The 21,939-nt window shown below is 43.1% G+C and overlaps 5 protein-coding genes across 5 annotated transcripts; all 5 read right to left on the minus strand.

Annotated features, from left to right (window-relative positions):
* Positions 1 to 3,612: 3,612 nt before the first annotated feature.
* Positions 3,613 to 6,891, minus strand: LOC124177251 (methanethiol oxidase). The gene is made up of 8 exons (XM_046559409.1): positions 6,755 to 6,891; positions 6,386 to 6,549; positions 5,507 to 5,686; positions 5,131 to 5,425; positions 4,811 to 5,071; positions 4,341 to 4,674; positions 4,127 to 4,249; positions 3,613 to 3,842 (listed from the first exon to the last, which is right to left on the minus strand). The coding sequence occupies exons 1-8, from the start codon at positions 6,771 to 6,773 to the stop codon at positions 3,794 to 3,796; spliced, it is 1,425 nt and encodes a 474-aa protein (XP_046415365.1). The 5' UTR covers positions 6,774 to 6,891; the 3' UTR covers positions 3,613 to 3,793.
* A 353-nt stretch (positions 6,892 to 7,244) lies between these two features.
* LOC124177254 lies at positions 7,245 to 7,763 on the minus strand. Its single transcript, XM_046559416.1, has 2 exons — positions 7,463 to 7,763; positions 7,245 to 7,367 (listed from the first exon to the last, which is right to left on the minus strand). Exons 1-2 carry the CDS (start codon positions 7,761 to 7,763, stop codon positions 7,297 to 7,299), a joined length of 372 nt encoding a protein of 123 aa, XP_046415372.1. The 3' UTR covers positions 7,245 to 7,296.
* An 885-nt stretch (positions 7,764 to 8,648) lies between these two features.
* On the minus strand, positions 8,649 to 11,439 carry LOC124177250 (sodium-coupled monocarboxylate transporter 2-like). Its single transcript, XM_046559408.1, has 8 exons — positions 11,068 to 11,439; positions 10,631 to 10,976; positions 10,394 to 10,548; positions 10,182 to 10,322; positions 9,998 to 10,106; positions 9,686 to 9,907; positions 9,110 to 9,609; positions 8,649 to 9,024 (listed from the first exon to the last, which is right to left on the minus strand). Exons 1-8 carry the CDS (start codon positions 11,289 to 11,291, stop codon positions 8,931 to 8,933), a joined length of 1,791 nt encoding a protein of 596 aa, XP_046415364.1. The 5' UTR covers positions 11,292 to 11,439; the 3' UTR covers positions 8,649 to 8,930.
* A 532-nt stretch (positions 11,440 to 11,971) lies between these two features.
* Positions 11,972 to 14,878, minus strand: LOC124178106 (sodium-coupled monocarboxylate transporter 1-like). The gene is made up of 8 exons (XM_046561250.1): positions 14,496 to 14,878; positions 14,015 to 14,360; positions 13,765 to 13,919; positions 13,540 to 13,680; positions 13,352 to 13,460; positions 13,056 to 13,277; positions 12,499 to 12,995; positions 11,972 to 12,428 (listed from the first exon to the last, which is right to left on the minus strand). Exons 1-8 carry the CDS (start codon positions 14,717 to 14,719, stop codon positions 12,347 to 12,349), a joined length of 1,776 nt encoding a protein of 591 aa, XP_046417206.1. The 5' UTR covers positions 14,720 to 14,878; the 3' UTR covers positions 11,972 to 12,346.
* A 1,827-nt stretch (positions 14,879 to 16,705) lies between these two features.
* On the minus strand, positions 16,706 to 20,578 carry LOC124178288. The gene is made up of 5 exons (XM_046561524.1): positions 20,527 to 20,578; positions 20,036 to 20,177; positions 18,562 to 18,793; positions 17,924 to 18,313; positions 16,706 to 17,815 (listed from the first exon to the last, which is right to left on the minus strand). Exons 1-5 carry the CDS (start codon positions 20,576 to 20,578, stop codon positions 16,706 to 16,708), a joined length of 1,926 nt encoding a protein of 641 aa, XP_046417480.1.
* Between the last annotated feature and the right edge of the window lie 1,361 nt (positions 20,579 to 21,939).

Here is a 21,939-nt window from a genome sequence, read left to right on the forward strand (position 1 = left end):
CCCTTGTTACATAATGTACCAATCTTTGACACCTCGAAAACACTTATTTGCAGTAAAAGTAGGATGAGCTGTAGTTATCAAGATGAACTTCGGACACTAATTCCGATAGGATGCAACCTAATCATTCTTGATCAAATACCATTGCATGAAACTAAGGTTGACAAGAGCATGTTCGCTTGTCGTTGTTTGACGCTCCACTCAATTCGAGTTACATAAATTGCATTGAAACTATCATTTAATGCAATTACAAAAACTAAACGATCATATTGCAATCTTTTTATGTATATAATTACGTAATTGCAACAAAATCTTGTAAGCATTTCCGTTTACTGCTCAAGAAAGTTCGCATAAATTTTTTGTTTGCTCCGATACAACCTTCGGTGGGTTTCGTATTAATCCAAAAATTTACTCTTGGCAACACAAATTTTGGCTCTCAAAATGAAACACTTTTCTGAGTTTCTCCATTCCGTGATAGGTTGCCTCATGTTTTTGTACGGATACAAGAACACTTCAAAACCGATTGACTGTTGCTTGTCTCTATCTGCTCTTCCTCGCCAATTCATTACAAATCTACGGTGATCGATGATAATGATGATGATTATTGGTCTAGCGGCTGAAATATACATACGTACGTGTTTCGGATCGCGTGCCGTTTACCCAGGGTCGGACCCCTGCACACCTTTCGATTTTCACCTTGGTTTTTTTGCCTTTTATTGTTATGCTCCAATGCGGCATCGAAGACTTTACGAAGGTTTTTTAGCATTCTGTAACTGAGCAAAGGACGGTTTTTTGACACATTTGAGAAAGAATAATTCCGTCACTGAATCCAGCAATTTTCGCAATACTCTGGTGTCTCTTAACACTTGACATCAGATCACCAATCGAATTGGAGCGTTGCTCTATACCCCAGTCGTTTTTCCGAACAATGATCATATGCTTAATTCCACGTAAATTTCATCGATTACTAACGACAAGTAGATTGAAGTGAGCATCATATTCGGAATTTACCTCATTGATTATTTTCATGGATCCAAACAATTTTACTTGAACAATACTTAGCAGTAAACTCATCAATTAACGTTACTGAATGTGTCTTAATACTATTACTTAAGATCCGGCACCTCTTAGTTATAAAATGAAGGGCAAAACGCTGTTTTTCCCCCACAAACTTTATCTTCTTCTTTATTTACACTTAAATTACTACGCATAGTACCAAAAGTCTCGTCTTATGATCGAACCATGAATCGCGAGTCATGCCGTGACGAATTCGTGAATTTGTGATTTTCTCACACCAAGTTGCAGTTTGGTTTGGAAAGCTGCGTTCTGCTGTGTCACTGCAGCATGTGTCCCAGCTGTATGAGATCCGGAAAACGCCTGCCTTCCAGGCATGTGTGTAATATAAAAGAAAGGAATGGTCATACATAAAGCACTGCGTGAATTTGAGTGAAAAAGTTCCCACGTTTACCAGCTGCTGCTTGTTTGATCTGTGATTGCTAGCAATCTTGTCAGCGCTTTTGTTTTGTGCAGGAATCGAATTAGCGATGTGAAATCCCAAGGAAATTCTGTACATTATTTTTCACAATTGCCGTATCGTGAACACGGGATTCACTCTAATCGTAAGTGGTTCAACGATCCCACTTGAAAACAGCAGTAAAAAATAATTATAAAATTAAAGTAGAAACAAAACAGGTTCAAAGGCAAACTGATGACGTCCAATTAAGCTTCGAGAGCCTGATGATAACTGTCCCTGTCCCCCGTAGACAAATGCGGTATAATTGATCTTACTGGCTGCAGAACGGTATAAGAGCAGCTATGAACAACTATTTGGTTTGTATCGCCGAGCGCCGCAAGATGAATTGCTACTCGGGGAGTATCTGTATGATTATTTTTTGTTCACAAACATATGGATAACCAGTCGTTGTGTGAAGCAGAGGCCCGGGTGATTACCGTCATCGTTGCAACGGCGCATCTCAAGGTAATCGATTCTATAGGTCTCCGGGTCATTTTAGCAGCAAAAAGTAAAAGAACGAATCTGAGAAACAAGACATGGAGTGCTAAGGAAATTTAAAACGAGCGAAGATTTTTTTGAAGATGTACCGTAAGTCCAATTTAACCGTAACTAATACGGACGGATAACTTTAGAAAAAGATATAAAAAAATGCGGAGCAACGTGTAGAAAATTTGATCTAGAATGTAATTGCATAAAATATCAGAAAAATTTACTATTGAAAGATATTGAAAATCTGGATTTATTTAGAAATTGCAGAATTGTCGGACATGTAGCGCAACGAATATTCAGACCCAATTCACCGTCGAGATTCCCAGCTCTGATGAAACGGCTGGGAACAATGAGTTTGTTGTATTCAGTGGCCTGATTTCTTAAAATGGATCTGTCAAGCGTATCTGCAGGGAGCCGTAGGACTGAAGCGGGCAGTTTAAATTCGTTAAACTCTACTTACCATTAGTTTACAGGGTTTAGAGTTCAGACTTTCAGTAAGCCCATGATACGCCTGGCTGGACCACACGCTGATATGGTCAACGAACAAAACAACAAAGATGCGACTTGTAAGTACCATTATTTGACCCTATATAGGGAGCTTGAGAAAAAGTTCTCAGCAGCTGCAGTTTCACTCCACTTCTCGGCCCCTTGTGAATAAACAATCAAGAGAATTAAAGCCAGATTACACACTCTTAATTAAATCGTCCAACGATTCTCTTTTTTTTCTACTGCTGCGTAACCGTTTTTGAAAATTCTTTACCCTTTGGTTTACTGACAGAAAAACCTCCAAGAGATCTCTCGTATGTAATATTTTTCAAACAACTTATAACCAGCGTCTTTCCGATGCATTTAATTTGAATTTCTATATCCACACTATTACATTTGTTTACGAATCAAATTTACAATTTGAATATAAATAATTTTGTGAATTTTCTCTATGCGTAAAATCGAGCCGCATTGTCGAGTCCAAAATTATGCAAGGAGTCCGTTATAATTGACTGGAATTCACCACCAACAGGACTATAATTCCTTTCAACTTTGCAACTAATTACTCAATTATTCAAGTCCTCGTGAATTACAAAACAGACGTCGACTCGACCGACGGAAATTTATTTTTCGACTCGTTTAACGGATTACTCAACCTCGAAGTAAATTAAGTATATGCATTTAAGACGAAGAGTCGTATACAGACGCGCGTGGGACTATCAATAACTTGGGGTTCATATCATTGGTGGAACGTGCGCCAACGGAAGATGTACTATTCGAGACAATGGAGTGTACAAACGTACATAAAATACCGTCCACACACATAATACAATTATCTGGCCACTTCATCGGTTACTTTCACTAGCTTCCGGCTATTGTTGGATGTGTAGCTATGATATTCAGACACTCGTCAAACGGACTGGAGACCGGATATCGCGGACAAAGCCTTTGCTTACCTCAATAGCTCGTCACATTAGTCAGACTAATCAAATGAACCCACGACTCAGGTTCGAAAGTACTACAAATTGGAATCATTCGTTACTAATATCTGTTACTCAGGGACTGTTACACGAGGGGAATATCAATTCTAATGGAATTAGGTGACGCGTGAGTATAAAGTCACTTAGTTTTCTTGAACAATATCCCTTTTCCTAGGTTAATATTTATTTCATCTTTTCGTAATAGTAAAATACAGTATAAAATATCATCACGCAAATTAATTCGGTCCCACTGATTGATTTGTGAATCTCCTCGATGACTCGCATCAATTAAATTCCAGTCAGTTTTTTACATCATGTGATCATCTTCTCATTTCTCTGGAAGCCAGATGTCCGAAGTGCAATCTCCGCCTGGGTATCTATAATTTTGGTCATTATTAAACTCATGACTTCAATGATAAAAAAATAACAAGTAACATTCAAAACAATTACCAGATTCAATTTTATGGCTATTGAAATTTTAATCAAGTAAGGGTTTTAACCGAGCAAGTATATCTTCTCGTTCCGTTGCTATTTTCCCTTAAAATTGAATGAACAGTTCAAGTACTGTACAAATGATAAAAGAAAGTAAAATTTGCAATTTACGGCAACTTATTTCCCCACCAAACTTCATTACTTTAATTATTATTATTCGAACGCAAACCTCATCTCGTGAGCCAATAGAATTTCATCCTTATCGGCTCCAAAGTCGACGAGAAAATCTTTATCCAGCGTCATGCCTCCGTTTTGAATATCGACATCGAGTTTCACCATGGTAGATCCGTGTCTGAAAAGCAGCACCGTAAATAACTTTCACGGACCATGATTTGAAGCATAATTCTCCCGGAAAGTACAGGCTCTCAAAATCTTTCACGTACTTGACTTGTTCTGGGTAGAACTGTTTGTCCCAGGGTGAGAACAAGGACGTTGTGACGTAGAGGCGACGTCCATCGAGACTGAGCTGGATCATCTGGGGAGATCCGTAAAGTCGGCGTCCCTTGACGAAGACGGGTTCAGGCTGCTTGTCCAATTCCTTATCTTCCACGACGCGAACTTTGCCATCTGAAAGAATACTACCTCCGAGGAAAATCTGGCCGGTCAGTTTTGGATTCCGAGTATCGGTGACGTCATATTGCCGAACGTCACCGTGGAGCCAATTCGTCAGGTACAAATACTTGTCGTCGAGACTGAGTACGATGTCGGTGATCATGCCTGGAACGGTCGCGTGACGAATTAAAATGAGACTTCCAGTTGAATGCTCACGTCAGTTTCTTTTCATTTTGACACACTCCTGATCAGGAAATGGTCACACGGAAAGAGAAGAAGAAGAAAAAATTGGAGAAGTCACCTTCCATGTACGACTGTATCCAGCCGTCCACTTTCTTCGCGGGAATGCTGATGACCTTCTCGGCAGACCATTCGCCCTCCGATTTCTTGAAGAACCGGAAGACGTTCGAGTGTATCGCGCATCCTACGAAGCCTTCGGCCGAGGTTGGGTCGTGCAAAAACCGCGTCTCCAGCGGGGCGAAGCCCTCCTCACCGAGGTCTAGTGTTTGCAAAAGTTTCCGCTCGGTCCACGAGTAGATGTTCAAGCTTTTTCCGTAAGTTTCTGAAATTACGCGATGGATGAATGAGGATTTCTCGAGTTTCGAACCACTCTAATCTTACCCGCCGTGACGTGACTCGATGCAAAACCCTTCTTGAAGGTTCTCGGCACGCCCCACTCGCTCGCTACCAAGACGTCATGGTAAGGTTGGTACCAGAAATCGTATCCGAAGGAGGCCTCGTCTTTCGTCCAAGCGCCAGTCGTCTCTAGAGTGTCGCTGTCAATCGTCAGGAATGAGCCAAGGGCGTCACCGTTGGGTTTTCCCATCGTGGAGATGATTATTTCACCAGTCGGCGAGCAGTGGGATGTGTGTGGAGTGGCCAGACCCCATTTGTGCATCTCTTTTGGCTCCAAGACCTAAGGTGAAAAAAAGCATTCCATTTATGATCAAGGCCAAGTGAGCAGTAATAACGGTCATTGGTTTCAGCAAGGTGCAACCTTCTTAATCTTCGGGTTCCTCTCCTCGGAGAGGTCGACGAAGTAGACGCGGTCCGAAACCAGGCTGGGAAGAACCATGGTATCCCGTTTCTTCGGCGAGTCGTAACAGCTGCTGCAAATGTTCCATCCCGAGTGATGAAGCTCGTCCCCAACATTCGGCATTCGGAGTTTGTGGATTATCTGCGAAATTTTTAATCTCGTGTTGATTACTGTTCCATAACATACAAACAACAAAAGCAGCTAGCAACGGACAGAGCATATAGAAAGTCAGGTTTGGAAAATAAATTATCGCGATGAATACAGCTGGCTAAAGGCACACGGTATCATCTTAATTGTATAGTTATGAGTTCAATGATAGATTATAAAGGCGTAAGATATATATATGATGTCGGTAAGGCTTACGAAGATTACGCGACGGACATACGAAGTGTCGCAAGATAAACACATCGGTGGGTAATCTCAACAAATTCCATTTACAAATAATAAATTATCACCCTGTAAAAATCTGGCATGAAATAATGTATATAATACTTTTGATAAATGAACGCGCCAACGATAATGTTTGTTACTCAATATGTAGATTAGATTTCCGTGGCTGTACCGAGCGTCGCAGTTTGCCCGAGACTTTATTTTTAACTCGTGCCACTGCGACAACACTCCACCATTCTTATTGCTGGTTAAACAATCAACTGTCTTTTCCACCTGCAGTCTGTTAACGACTGTATAATTTATGCGATGCAGAAGTGAGAGCCGAAGATTTTCATCCACACACCAAAGAGTACTGACTCGGGGTCCACGACAAAATTTCTAGGGGTTTGACTATAGCTCGACGCGATTTCGCAAGGGATCAGCCGATTAAAAAGAGATGAACCAGTGAACCTGGGAGTACGTTGAACTCTTCGGGTCCACGTCGACCGTCGCAAGGACATCGGGTTTCGTGGGGTCGGGCTGGATGCAGACGACGTAGATGATCTCTTCTCTTGGTCCCTCAAGCATGGCTGCCAAGGGGCTCTTGTACCCGGGTCCAGCACAGCATCCGCCTTCTGGAATCATGACAGACACAACGATGGACGGACAAGATCGAGCAAAAACCTGCGGTCGCAGATTTCGTTCTTCTGGCTCAGGGCCAGAACCGAAGCTGCGGATTCACAGCGTAGATGTAAATTTGCAACGTGGCTCAGGGAAAGAGAAAGGGAGAATGTTTCCACTCAGAGTTGACGAAAACCAGGGCAAAAATATAACGCTCACCTTTTATTACCGTTGCCATGATTATTGCGTTCCTGTTCGATGTGCCAACGTCTGGTAAAGACTGGTGCCGATGCGACCCAACGACGCCGGGTAGCCGAGTCAAACTAAACACATCGGCGCCTCTGTGCGTCAGTTGACTGTGTTCGAATTGAGCCGGCTCACTCACTCACTCGTTCTCTGCCTCTGTCCTTCTTTATTTTTTCACTATCTCTCTCAGTGATACTCAACAGCCTTGACCAAGACCAAGACCGCTTGGCTTCGGTGACAGCAGAAGACGTGCCACTCGAGTTGCATCCGGACGGTCGTAAGGCGCAGAGTTCTTATTCTCGACTTGTCGGGCAAGATTAAAACAAGTCCAAGTGATTCACCCTGATTTTTTTCAATTCACCTAGATATATAAAATATTATTCGGTCACTTTCTTTCGGTTCTTTGCTAAAAATATCAGATCGATTTCGTCTAATCGTATTTTGATGATTTGTAGGACAGTCAGGATGATTGTACGTATGTAGGTGAGCAGCGCTTCCAAAGTTTCGGGGAACTTTTAGCGCTTCTTAGACGGAAGCTGATCTTTCCATGGCTTCGTGATTGACCCTAGCGTATGGAGATCAGCAGCTTCTAAATTGAATTAAAACAAAAGTCTGATAATTTTTTTCTCGCAAGTACAATGTACACAGCAAGTAAATATCAATTTCTTCGCCCACCGTTACCATACGAATGATCAGCATTCTTCTCGTGTTTTTCGTGAAGTAGAGCACATATCATCAAGTTGTCTCTATGTAAAGTCGCGAGCTTTCGGAGTTGACCTTTAGCCACTTCCGTTCTCGACGCGATGATGTCGAAGCCGTCGTCCAGTTTATCCAAGTCGGTGCTAATGTTCGCTACCATTTCCAGTAGCAGAGCATTCCGCCGGGCTTCCAAAGCGAACTTTTTACTGGTCAGAACGGCAACCAGGACGATGGTCATGAAGACACTGAGACCCAGAAGACTCTTTTGAAAGCCAGTCGTCATGCCGCAGGAATGCAGTTGACCCTTGCAAACGTCCTCGACCCTCCCATTTCGTGCGGAAAACTCTGTTATGCTGTTATAAGCAAGTCAAGCACTAATTCACCTTTACCAAAAAACACGGAACCACTCGACACTGGAGGATTTGTCAACGGCGATGAAATGGTCTGGCGAATCGGGTCCCGCCTGTATCGTCCTTCGAAGCAAAATCGGCGCGACTCTTCGAGCGAGTGCAGCAACTCAAAAGCGAAACCATGAGCACTGGGTGAGGTCACGGTGTAATTAGATAACAAAGAGCAATCATTCCCGACGAACTCCATGAAAGGCTGGAGTTGGTGTATAAATAGACGATGTAATATAACTCACTTGGTACTTGTTGATACACCCGCTTCTGATGGCCGATGTAGGCGACCGCCCCACGTGCAGGCGCGGCTCACCCGCCCTCAGCGTGGACTCCGAACTGCCTCGCCGTGTGACAGTTAATACAGACGACTCTTAGCGGCCCCGACAGCGCATGCGTACGCGAATCAATAAGTTCGCATTCTCATGGCGGTTCTTTGAACTGGTTACAGAGTCCAGAGCGCCGGATGTACATTCTCAGATAACTAGGTTCTAATGGTTTGCATGTTATAACGTGTCCCTACCCCTTTCAGTCTACGCCATTTTTAATCGACAAGCCATGAATATGCTCGATCGATTATCAATGTTCGTGATGTTCAGCTATAGAGCTAGTTACTACCATAAATAATTTTACAGTTGTCCCTCAACATCTGGCTGCCATACGTATACCAGTCACGCGATGGTTACCGGTCATTTGATACCACTGAAACGAAATGGTATGACGGGACAGGTAGAAAAGCTTGTTGGAAATGAACGAGACTTATTTCTCCTTCGTGGAACATTTTAATTCGTCTTGTACCCGTACTTAACAACAGTGTCGAGCAAGATCCTTGAACTAGCTTCCTTGTCACGTTCACTTGCGAGCTATTGTTCGCACAATGTCTCATTGTAAGGTAAAAGGGTATTTTCACGTATTTTTACACTGCCCGTTGTTTTGTATTAAAAATATCTTAAGACTAATTTTGTGATGTTATAATTTGTATATGGAAATGACATGTGAATGATATCCAAGTATGGACGATGAGATTTACACCCAATGGTTTTCAGCGTGGCTCATTGCATAGCTTCCTTTTCCTTGTCTGGATTAATTGGTATCGTGGGAATCAGTGTCATCCTCACATCTGCGTATTTTTCTCGGGGCAGGAATCTGTGGTATACATAAATAAAATAAACCTCACATTACCTGAGAAGTGAGAATTTTAAGACAAAAAATAAATCGAGGAACTATGAACCTGTGTATCAGCGGCGAAAAATGATCCCTGTCCAGATCCTTGGGGTCTGGAACACCGATGATGTAGCTCGCGATAATGCCACAGATAACGACAGTTACGTAGCCGACAAGGGAATAGTAGAGGAAAGAAACGGTAAAGAGGATCATGGGTTCGTCTTCCGGCTTCACAGGCGGTAGCGTGGGCTGGGTCCAGTAGGTAGCGTTTAATGTATGCGGACAGTTATCCGTGGACGTTGGCAGTGGGTCGTACCGTATGTTCTTGTTTATTTTGTGAATTTGAGCACCCATGACGATCCACGCCGATACGGTGGTGCCTATGATACCCCCGATTATGGTGCCCTTGTTATTTGCCCATGGGACCAGCATCCCCAGGGTAAATAAACCGAGAGTAGTTCCGGAAGTCACGCCAGTCATGCTCGCGGACATTGTGAATATATCACCTAACTGCTCGGCTACCAGAACCAGGGCAACGCAGAGCATTCCCAACACAACGACGGTGGCCTATCGGTTCAAAGTGGTTTCTAGTTCTGATACTGATTCTATGATTGCTGTCTATGTCTTTTCTATATGCCCTCACCTTCATAACCCTTGTTGCCGTTTGTTCCTTTGTTTCACTTTCCGGTACCCAACGGGAGATGAAATCTTCCCATATCGTTCCAGCCACTGTATTCAAGGCACTGCTCATGGATGACAAGGCGGAGCTAACGAGAGCAGCTAGGAAGAGACCTGGCAACCCGGGAATTCTACCGGCAATGTCCATCACATAGTAGGGTAGAATCTGGTCTGGTTGGGATACCGTCTGTGTGATATTTAACATTTTTTTTTAGATGATGAACAGTCGTTTCAATACTAAGAATAGGTTGCGAAAACCTTTCAGAAATCAACTCACGTTTGTCACAATCGGATCGCAGTCATGATATTTGGAGTACATTATCAGCCCCGTGTAGACAGAAATGCCTTTTACCACGACTATACCAGCGCACATGATCCAAATGGTTCTGTTGGTAGCACAATTAATAGTAGACTTTGAGAATATGAAAAATAGAGCAATCTCGACATGGAAAAAACCTTACATTCTGGCATCTGAGAGAGATGGTACTGAAAGAAACCTTTGTAAAGAATTCTGACTGATGCCTATACAGGAAATCCAGGTTGTCGTTAAGCCAATGGAAACACCCCAGAAGCTAGTTCGAACGAATGGGCTGGGGTTCATGCTACGCCACAAAATTGGACGGTTACTTTTTGCTGGATACTTTCACTAAGAATTGGTTAATTGGTTACCTACTCGAAGAATATAATGCGGCCACCTTCTTCGGATATACGCCAAATTTCCTGAAATCCACCGATCGAGATTATGCCAAGAATGAGCACGGTGAAGAGAGTGATCACTGTTACAGTGAATTGAATTGTGTCCGTCCACACTACTGCTTTGAGTCCACCCTGAAGTTATAAAGAACTTTGAGGATTGATGATTATCCATTTCACTCACACGATCAAAATATAATTCATGAACGATACTCACCACAGCCGTGTAAAAAATGCAGACAAGTCCGATGATGAGCGCGATATAGTGGAGATTGAAACCAGTAACCTGAGCGAATGCCAACGCTGGTCCGTAAACGACGATTGGAGTGTGAAGTATCAGATTAAGGATGAAGATAACCGAGGCAAACTGTCGAACTGATCTCGAAAACCTAACCTCCAAGTATTTGAAGGAACTGGTTAACTGCAGTTTGTAAAAAACCGGAAGAAAAACGTACGACGTTACGAGGCCAGTGATAAATGTGGTGAATATACAGGCTGCGTACTGTGTTCCGTATCGGTAAGACTCGGCAGGAACTCCGAGCAAAGTAATTCCTGACAGGTGGCTGAAGAAGGACAAAGTAACCACGTATGAACTGAGCCACCTCCGTGGTATGGAAGACTGCATATAGTGAAATAAAACATTCAGATACCAACCTAGCAGTTATGCTCAACGCTACTGGTAAATAGCTCATGGTTTTTCCTCCTAGTAGATATTCCGTGGTAGTATCTTGCTTCTTGCTGAAGAATCCGAAGTAAGCTCCGACCACTGCACTAACGCAGAGCATCGTGACGAAGAGAAAGTAGTCAACCCATCCAAAGGTGAGTGGTTCAATATTGTTCTGGATGGTATTCACCAGCGAGAAATTGTTTGTAGACATTTTTAATTTTATTTCTTGGTACTAGACCAAGAGTGTCACGAGCCTAACAAGTAGAAGTCGAAGGTGAACATACGTGGCCACTAAAAAGAACGGAGACAAAATGATCGTGAATAGAACCAGAAAACGTGAATTTCGAAGAAATACTGACAGACAACTGCAGTATACAGTCGCTCACAGTGGGTATAATTCTATGCATGTTCAGCATTTAAAAATGACAGATAAAATGATTTAGTGTTAGCTGCCGCCTTAACATATGCAAATAGACTGTAATATAAAGTGCTTATTTGAATTTCCTGTAAGCCCAGGGCTGAAGTAGTGTTGGAATTTGTAGTAATAGGTGAGAACACGAATACCAGCCTCAATTTTTATCATATTCAATTTCCAAATGAACCAATAGTCCCCAATAGTCCCCTTCCAGATCCAGGCAAAATAAGTAGGGGGGATGATTATTTTTTCTGAAGTCTCATCCACAAATCAGATTTCAGACCATGACTTATACGACGGAACGCTGAGCCGTTCGTACGATGTGTCAGTCATGTTTGGTCGTTTGCATTGCATAAAGCGTCTGGCCCGAATACTTTTGCGAGGAGAGCAAATATTAACGAACCTCCTCCACAGATTTCAACTCACAAAGATAACGTGCAACGATAAGATCGGTTTGAATGAGACACGTGCAGTTCAATATTTGGCAAATACAGGTTTAATAATAAATTGCTCGTTTACATGTTCACCAAATACATTTATAAATAAATAAAGCTATCATACAATGTAGTTTTGGCCGAAGTTCTCATGCGGGAATCAAGTTACGCAATCCACAAAGCAGCTTTCACTCATGTCTAACAAAATTTATATACACAATTTTTTATGTCATGCTCCATCCAAACTGCGCAAATCTGGAAGCAGACTGACATTCCGATAATTTTAGAATAAACTCCATGATGCTGCTCGAGTACCGATGTAGTGATTGGAATAATTTGAGTCTCTTTAAGCTCCATTCGATGTTTTTCGCCGTCACAGTGAACAGAGACTCTTTGAGTAGGGGAATCACGTTCACTTCACATGGCCTCCTTTTCTTTATCCGGTACCTCGGGAATTGGCTTCAGGGGTACTTCAGTGTATTTCTCTCGAGGAAGGAACCTAAAATTGAACAAAAATAAGAAAAATAAGACGCAAGTTCAAGTACGATAGGGTAAGTAGCCCCACAAACCTCTGAACAATCGGAGCAAAGTGATCTCTGTTCAATTCATTGAGCTTTGATCGACCAGTGACAAAACTGGCCATAGTTCCGCTCACTACGACGACTGTGATTCCGATCAGTGAATAGTAAAGGAAAGAAATGGTATAAAGGATCATGGGTTTGTCTTCGGAATCGACGGGCGAAGCGGACGTCGACTCTGTCGAATGCGTCATGTTCGGTTGAATCGCGCAATTAGCTATCGAGGTTGGTAGTGACACGTAGGTGTCTTTCACTTTCTCGACTTGGGCGCCCACTATGATCCATGTTGAGGCGGTAAAGCCTATGATCCCCCCGATTACGGCACCCTTATAATTCGCCCATGGAACCATCATCCCGAGAACGTAGAAGCCCGTGATAGTTCCAGCCGTAACACCGTTCATGGTCGTAGACACCATGAATATGTCACCTAAGTGTTCTACGATGAAAACGAAGAAGATGCACAGGAATCCCAATAAAACGACGGTAACCTGTTTGCAGAAATCGATTTTTCAAGATCTCACTACGATTGCTCCCCTTCGGTTCCTCACCTTCATCACTTTTGTGGCCATTGCTTCTTTCTTTTCACTCTCTGGAATCCAGGGGGAGATGAAGTCTTCCCATATGGTTCCAGCTGCCGTGTTTAATCCACCGCTCATCGTTGATAAAGCAGAGCTCACAAGAGCGGATATGAAAAGGCCCGGCAGTCCAGGAATGTTTCCTGCGACGTCCATTACGTAATAGGGTAACATCTGGTCTGCCTTATCTACAATCTGGATTATGCTTAAAGATTATTTCATGATGCTGTTTGACATGTGACGTACTTCAGCCGAGGAATTGAACTCACGTTTGCTGTAACCGGGTCGCAATCGTGATATTTGGAAAACATTATCAGGCCAGTGGCGATGGATATCCACTTTGCAGTGACCAGTCCAACACACAGTACCCAGAGAGATCTGGAGTATCAAGATCTTAGTACCGTCGGACCACAGACGAGCTTGCGAAATGAAAATTTAGTATGAATAAAAACCTTACACTCTGGCTTCCGAAAGGGTTGGCACAGCAAGGAATCTCTGCATACTACTTTGATTGACGCTGATGTTAGCAGCCCAAGATGTTGTCAGACCAAGAGATACCGCCCAGAAGCTACTTCGAACGAATGGACTGGGATTCATACTGTCGGAAAATTTGAACCGTTTTTAAAAGTTTTCATATTCCTTGGTTATTTTCTTAACAATTACTAACTAGTCTCGTTCTTACTCAAAAAATATCAGACGACCTCCTTCCCCGGATATCCGCCAGATCTCGCCAATGCCCCCAACGGAGATGATGCCCAAAGTAAGAACGATGAAAAGAGTGACAATAGTGACCGTGAACTGAATCGTATCAGTCCATACCACGGCTTTGAGTCCACCCTTGTGTGAGGAAGACATAAGTGGATTAATAAAACATAACCGCTTGTACGTGCAGTTTCGATGTTACTGAAGCTTAAATTACAATTAATACTCACTACAGTTGTGTAGAAAATACAGACACCTCCTATAGCAGGAGCGACGTAATGCATATCAGAACCAGTCACCTGGGCAAAGGCCAGTGCGGGTCCATAGATAACGAGGGGCGTATGAAGGATCAAAGATATGGTATAGAGAACCGACGCAAGCTGTCGAACAATCCTTCCAAACCTTAGTTCTAAGTACTCAAAGGTGCTGGTCAGCTGGAGCTTATGGAAGACCGGGAGGAAGATGTACGAGGTCAAAAAGCACATGAAGATGGTAGTGAATATGCAGGCTGCGTACTGAGTCCCGTACTTGTAAACCTCAGAAGGGATTCCCAATAGGGTGATACCCGATACGTGACTGGAGGAAGAGACTTTTTGCAACAAATGGCTTGGACATACAATTATATTAATCTGATTTCCTTTCTTTTATTTGCATACTTATTGTCAACTGATCACTGTCTGTTGACCGTGTCTTCGAAATATGTATACTGACCCTGCAGTTATGCTCATGGCGACTGGAAAGTAGCTCATTGCTTTCCCACCGAAGAGATATTCCTTCTTTGTGTCTTGCTTTTTGCTGAAGAATCCAAAGTAAACACCGACTGCGGCGCTGATGCTGAGCATCACGAAGAACAGAGTGTAGTCCATCCATCCGAAGGTTAGGTACGCGACAAACTTCTGGCTGGTGCCCACTAGAGAAGAATTATTGGTTGACATTTCTGGCTCTTTTCTTCCCCAATAAAAGGAGGCAGCAGCGTCGTGAAGCGTGTCTTGAACACTGGGCTGTGGATCTTTGAAATTTGATCAGAGTAATGATCCGACACGGAAAATGCGATCACCAATCTGAGTAGAGAACGTCTAGGAAGTTCGAGGAATACTAAAGGTAATCTAGCGATGGGGACTCGTGCGTGGAAGACACGATTCCACGTATATGTTCATGATTTACAATCGACAGATAAACGGACTCTGACGCCTTGAAATTTACAAACAAGTTCTACTGCGTGGTTGGAAGGTTTGAACTATCATATGCACCCAGAGATGAAATTCCCTTAGAAATGGTCGTCCTTTTTGTCGTAGGTTCCGCAGCAAATTGTACATTTTAAGACTGCTTTCGGGATCTATGCGTTGTTCATTTAGAAGAGAGATGCCACGATTTGCGGTATGCGTCGGAGTGCCGAGATTTGTAAAGTGATACCGTTTCCTCGATTCTGCATCTCGCGAACCGTGCATTTCGTTATCTATAAATTGCGGAATTAACGGCACATCATGTTCCTACGTGTTGCATCAGGGTCTGCAATCCGGTAATGTCGTGAGTAGCCTGGTATCCGTGACCTTTCCTTCAAGCCAAGACAAACAGTCGTTAAAACCGCTGCAAAAACGCGGTTGGTGTATCAAAATTATCAACGTCAGGTAAAAATAAGCTATTTATGGTCAAAGCACATATTACCTAAATCAGAATCAGGCTTCTACGCGCGTATAAATTTGGCAACAACGACCTTGTGCTCCGTTTAGCTGCGTTGATTTGCTGCTCTGCAAACTTTATCTATTATCTTATATTTTCGTCATCTCATATTTACCTCAAGATATAAATCTGCCAATTAATTGTTCGTACAGTGATTCCTTGAATGAAATGACGATTCAATTGACGATTTTTAGGATTTAGAAAATGCATCAGAAAAATATGAACTCTCACTTCAGAATTTATTTCAATATTTACAGTCTTCCGTTTGCAGATGTGAAGCCGTGTAAGACATATTTACAATCTATTTACAAAACTTATTTCCTTTATCACGACTGGCATATAGCCAGACTGTTGATTCGAACTTTAAATTTCACTGGGGGTACGTCCCTACGTCACAACTATCGTCGTAACATTTTTCTAATTTTCTAATCTTAAATCATACAATTTAACCAATGTACATCTAACCAAGTAGTGATATGCCGATAGACAAATTATACCTTGTTTCTAGCATCTATCATATAATATTCGTATATGATTATCATTTTTATAAACACCAATAATTGTATACCTAATTTCTTTTACAATAAGTGACTTTGAAATCGGTTTGCTGAGTTGTAATAGGCCGAATATACTAATTCTAAAAAAAAAATTCGCAACTGTTACTTTTACAATACAGTTAAGGTTATTCTAGCTAACTTATCGCAATATTCACAAAGATTCACAATTTATCGTACTATTACCGTACAACAGTTTTTCCCCGTCATCTTTTTAACTACGCGATAAGCTTTCCAAGGAAAAATATCCACGTGCGTGATACATTATTTCTTTTACATCGCGTTCATTTCGTGTAAAAGATGTACGACCAGTTGAGATACTCGCTACATTCACTATATATATATATATATATATATATATATATATATATATATATCAGAATTATCTCGAAACCGTTTAACTAAAGTCAAAAAAGATTCCGTCTATATAAAGTTGCACCCTAGTGTCGATATCTCATCAAAATGAAGGAAACGTAAAATTCTTTCAAGCGTTTCCTTTTCATAAAGTTAAACGGAAGAATAATAATATTATATCTTATAAATTAATCTATTATAGGTTTGATTTTGATTGATTTTTCAGGTATAAGATATTGTGGTTCCTTAGATCCCAGACTTACAGCCGAGAAGTGAATTTATCAAGCCCATGTTCGTCACTAGTCGCCCGAAACTGGTACGAAAACCCTCCGCTCAGGTAAGTAGCCTTAGCATCGCTCTCAGAAAACTGAGAAGCAAGAGCGGAAGGACAGTGCCAGGTTGATTATGAGCGATCGCCGACGAGGGTGAGAAGAGCCCATACTTGAGCCCGACGATGGTTCTGAGATGAGCGCGAAGTCCGGAATTGTGAGAACTGGTGGGTCCGCACTGATAGAGCGGAGCGTTCCAGAGGCTGCTGTCCCTGGGCCCTAGGAAGAGAGTGTATTCGCCGCTCCAGGTGACGCCGACGCGAGCCCTGAGTCCAAGGATAGCCGGCGCCTCGAGGGAACGCGGGATGCAATCGGGGGGCCAGGTGGCGAGCCGGCCGCGGCCGCCGCAGCGAGCAGCGACCCCTGGGTCACCGGGGACAAGAATGGACTCGGCGACGTGGAGGTCAAGCTCGGTGGTTCCGGTCGGAGTCGGTGGCGTCGGGGTGACAAAGACGCTGGGCGTCGTTTCTTCGTAGCGCTGGTTACCTCGCAGCATGGCGGCGAAGGAGAGCGCGAGAGAGGGATGCGCGTCTTGAAGCAGATGGCGGTAGGAGTCGTCCTCATCAACGAGGCTGCGCTTGGAAAGGTGGGCCTCAGATTCGGGGACCTTCGGCGCGTCGGGCGACCGTGTGATGGCCTCCTGGATCTCGTCCATTGACGGGAGCATCTCATCCGCCGACACTTGCTCCCGTTTCGGGGCGTATATGTCCCATATGTTCTTCGCCAGCTCCGGAGTCATCCAAGGCACCACTTCTCGTCGGGCCCGATCTTCGAGGCGGTCCCCGTCCATCGCGAACTGCGGAGCTTCCGACTCTAGCTCTTCGTGACGCCGTTGTCGCCCAGCCCGCTGAACGTAGCTTCCAGCCGCTGTCACTGCGTAGAGGAACGAGCTGCACTTCGGATCCCTGAAGTAGTCCCATTGCCCCGTCCACAGTTTGTCTCCCGGCCATACTCGAAGTTGTCTCCTCACCCACAAGCCTCCCTCTTCGCTCTCGCAGCTCTTGCTCGTCCAGCTTCCACCCAGCAACGCTGGCAGTGCTGCGACCTCGTGCAGAACCGGAGGACTCGTCTCTGTTCCTCGGGATATCGCGTTGCACATTGGACACCCCGTTGTCTGGTGACAGAAAGAGAAATCATTTGAAATTGATCAATGTCACCTACAAATGTATGACTGACTGCATCTTTTTCTACATGAGTGAATTTTTTTTCAATTTCTACTCACCGTGTCAGACCGCAGAAGCGCGGTTGACTGTAAAGCCGTGGGCCTGTGGGTGAAGCGAGTTTGAGTCGTGGGCGGAAGACCGCCCAATAGGAGTTCGACTCTTGGTCTGCCTACGGGCTTGTAATGGGTCGTTTTTGAGACCGAGGGTCTCTTTTGGACCCTGAGGAGTCGCAGTTCTCCAAACTCGAGGCCGAGTGTTTCGAGGCAGTCGATGCCGCGCCGATTCTGCGATGGCTGATGACCGTGAAGAGAGTTGTACCTGGGCCCTTCCCACAAGGGATTGGGAACGCGGTGATGAGGTTGTTCGTAGACGAGCTGAGGGACATACGGCCGCCATTTTGGCTGCGGCCCGCACGTTGAGTTCACCCTGAGTCCCAGTTTGTGGGCAACCTGCGACACAAGGAGTGATTTACCGCTGAGAGGTCTTGTGGGTATAATTATAATCAGTGGCGTCGTGATAACAGTCCGTCTCGTACTTCGCTGTCAGTCAAACTCACGGTGTTTCTCTTTGGCACACAGTCGCTGGATCTGATTATCGTTCACGTTGGCAAATTGACGGCACCGTCTGGCTTCGCACCGCGCAAAATACGCCTCGTGATGTTAAAAAATAGGAGACTCAAAATCGTATCCATGCTTACCTGCCGATTTAGGGGGATCACGTGGACCGTGTCCAGCTGAAACCTAGCTTCTGTGGCTCCAGGAGTTAGAATGGACGCTGAGAGCAGCCGCAGCACACCTCTGGCTGTCACTGTGTGAGTGGCCACACTGCACGACTCTTCAGCGTAGTGGTGACGCAGCAGCAAAAATGTATCGTTCTCGTAGAAGGTGTACTTTCGGATCACGTACTCGGGTCCCGATCTCGTCTCGCACCTTTTGAACGAAAAACATGGAGTTTGAAAGGCTGTTAGAATTTTTTTTGTTCATTGGTAGCACTAAGTTTAAATTGTCAACTAGCAAGATATTCAGCCCAACAAAATGGCCAACGTTGTACTTCAGGCCACTTTGTTCTTAATAACTTAAAAGAAGATAAGAATCCTTCAACATATGTTCATCTTGCGGATTCTCCCTTGTTAAAATAGAAGCAAAGGACTCGGTACACTTCGGGAGTAAGAGTCTTGGAGCGTGAGTTGCCGTCGGGGCTCGTCAAGTAGGCACAAAGGGTCGCAGTTTCTTATAAGCACGCTACAACTGCTGCAAGTCGGTAACCTATGAAGTATCTGACTGTCTTTTTGTCAACAAAAATAGCTTCAAAAGTTTTTCCAACATTTCTGTCAATATGAAAGCACTGCCGATGTAATCAAACCTTTTTTTTCGCGTAATCATATACTTTTTGCAAAATTTTGATTGCATTTTTCTTCGGTTAATGTAACTATTATCAAATTGTTGGTGAAATGACTTTACTAGGTTTGCAGATTATGAATATCTTGAAAGAGACATGGTCAAAGATCTTACAGGCTGTGAGGAATGTCGAGTTATTTTCGTTGTTCAGGCTAAGATCTTTGTGATCGAACATTCTACGACCGAACTGAGCAGTTTTTTCAAAGAATATCCGTTCTAGAGCTACTCATTTTGGTATAATAATATATATAATTCAACGTCTCAAAGCGTTTCTGAGAAAAGTTTGATCATGGCTTTACAAAAAGGAGACGTGAAAATACAAATAGAAGTCGTCGAAGATCAAGACCGAGGGGTTGACTACCCTTAATATCTAGTGTACACTATTCATGAAATCTCATGAAATCGTTCAAAATTTCCGCAATCTTAGAAATCACATGGAATCTCTGAAATCCTATAAAATCCTTAGATCTTTGAAATCCCCTTAATTCTTTAAAACTATGAAAGGTAAAATCGTCTGAATCTATCTCTTTAAAATCACACGAAATCCCCCCTGCAATCCTTTGTAAATCATTGAAATCCTTTGAGATCTTGCAAGATTATCGCAAATTTCTGAAACATTATGAAATCGTTTGAGATACTGGAATCTTTTAAGTCCAATGAAATCGTAGGGAAATCTAATGAACTCATTTGGTTATCCAAAATTCTTCAAATCGTACCGAAGAAACGAATTTTGGGAACGCAAAGAATACTAAAGATGGTTCAATAAAAACTCACCCCTGTGATAGCCAAGTGGCGTGCAATCTCAACGGGGTGGAATCACCAGCGGTCGCAAAATCGGAGACGACGGATTCTCTGAAGAAGGCCTGGCACTGGTCTCCGCCTCGTTCGGGGCCCCAAACCATGCCGAGGGACGGACCTGGAAGACAAACGGTAATAAAAAGGACAACGCATATAGTGTCATACTTAGCCTTACGGGGTTATAGCGCTCCGGTACCGAAGGGGCGCATCCTGGGCTTTCGGATCTCGTGTCCGAGGTATAAAACCCAGCAGGTACCAGAGCAGCCCACCCGCTGAGGCCCCGCTCCGACGAGGGGTTCGAGAGTTTTAGGGTCTGACAGATTCCGAAAGATAAATTTATTCGATGATTCTAAGTCCCCCGCCACTATTGGACTGCCTATGCGCCTGGCCCGGGATCGGGGCCCCCGTAAAACCTCGTCGTAGCGACAACCCGAGATCTGGCTGGATAAAATATCCGAAATACTTACCAGTCAGAATCCGACCGACACAATCGGTAGAAACGTTCAACCACTCAAGCATCTCCCTGAAAATCCGTTCGCAGAGGTCTTGCGCAAAAAAAAGGACTCTACGCTCACATATTTTATTGGTATTTAAAAAAGTACATTCATAAAAGAATGCCTTGTAATCTTTGAACGTTTTTTAATAACATCATAACGGCTTTATTTTAATTGTTTTGCATCGACGTTGAGATGTTCTGGACGTTTTCTAATTTTTCATGATAACAGATTTCTTAGATCTCGATGTGATACAAATAATTGCAATGACTTTTAGGGTGAACTTGGAATCGGTAATTTCATTTGTGAAAGGGAATATTCAGTCGACAATTAGAAATTTTCACTTCACTAGTTTAATTGAACCTCGGTGAAATAAATTGGTGATTTACATTTATGCGTCTTACTTGTTTTTTTTTTCTAGTAATGGTTGTAAAAGTTTCACCCCAGAATCGGATAAAAGTGTATAATTATCTAAGCAATTTTCTCAAGGGAATAGAATAATTATTCCTACATTTTAATGAATGAGAATTTGAATTCAAAGTTTTCCTTTCAAAATTTTTGGTACACGTCGTTCGTTCAATCCGCTGACTCAATTTGCGGGATTCGTGCGTCAAGGCTCTGGACAGCTGGGTAAACTCTGACCTGGTACGAAAATCGTTCGAGGATTGATCACTGACAGTGAACAGTAAACCCAACTCTACGATTCTTGGGGTTCCGGGACCCGCATGCCTCGTTCTTGGGTTTCAAGGGCTTTTTACCCTCTTCATCCTCCACCCTCGCCCACCATGCAGTCTTCGAGAATGATGTTATGTTTTAAACATATGCGGACGTCTGCGTGTGTATGCAAGGAAAAAGGCCGAGGGTTTAAACACGCGATGGATTCTTGAAATCTTATAAAAACATGCTACTCGCTCCGTGAACAGTCTGCCGCGTTTGCTACTTGTCGCCCGTTTTTGAACCCTGCAGCTCGACAATGAGTCGGTATTGTTCAAATACATACTTATGTGAAGGAATTTGTTATTATCAATTACGACGTGCTGCCAAAAATAACGACAAATTCATTTCACTTCAAAATCTACACATTTCGTACGATTGTTTGGAAATTTGATAGTGACCATAGTGATTTGTAGATTTAGATGAAAATGAAATTTCACTGATACTCTCTTTTATCAAATAATCAAATACACCTTTGTTTATGGAAAATTTTGATTTTCTACTAATCAGTATCGCAATACCGTCAATACCGTGATTCAACAGGCAAAAATCTAAATAAAATCTTGATTAATTATACCTGTAAATTGAGTCGTACTTCATCCGTTCAATTATTAAAAATCCATTCCGTAAACCACATAAAAAAATGTACAATCAACTTATTAAACTAAAAAA

The sequence above is a fragment of the Neodiprion fabricii genome, chromosome 3 (genome assembly GCF_021155785.1).
Source record: "Neodiprion fabricii isolate iyNeoFabr1 chromosome 3, iyNeoFabr1.1, whole genome shotgun sequence".
In the NCBI taxonomy this organism is placed as follows: domain Eukaryota; kingdom Metazoa; phylum Arthropoda; class Insecta; order Hymenoptera; family Diprionidae; genus Neodiprion; species Neodiprion fabricii.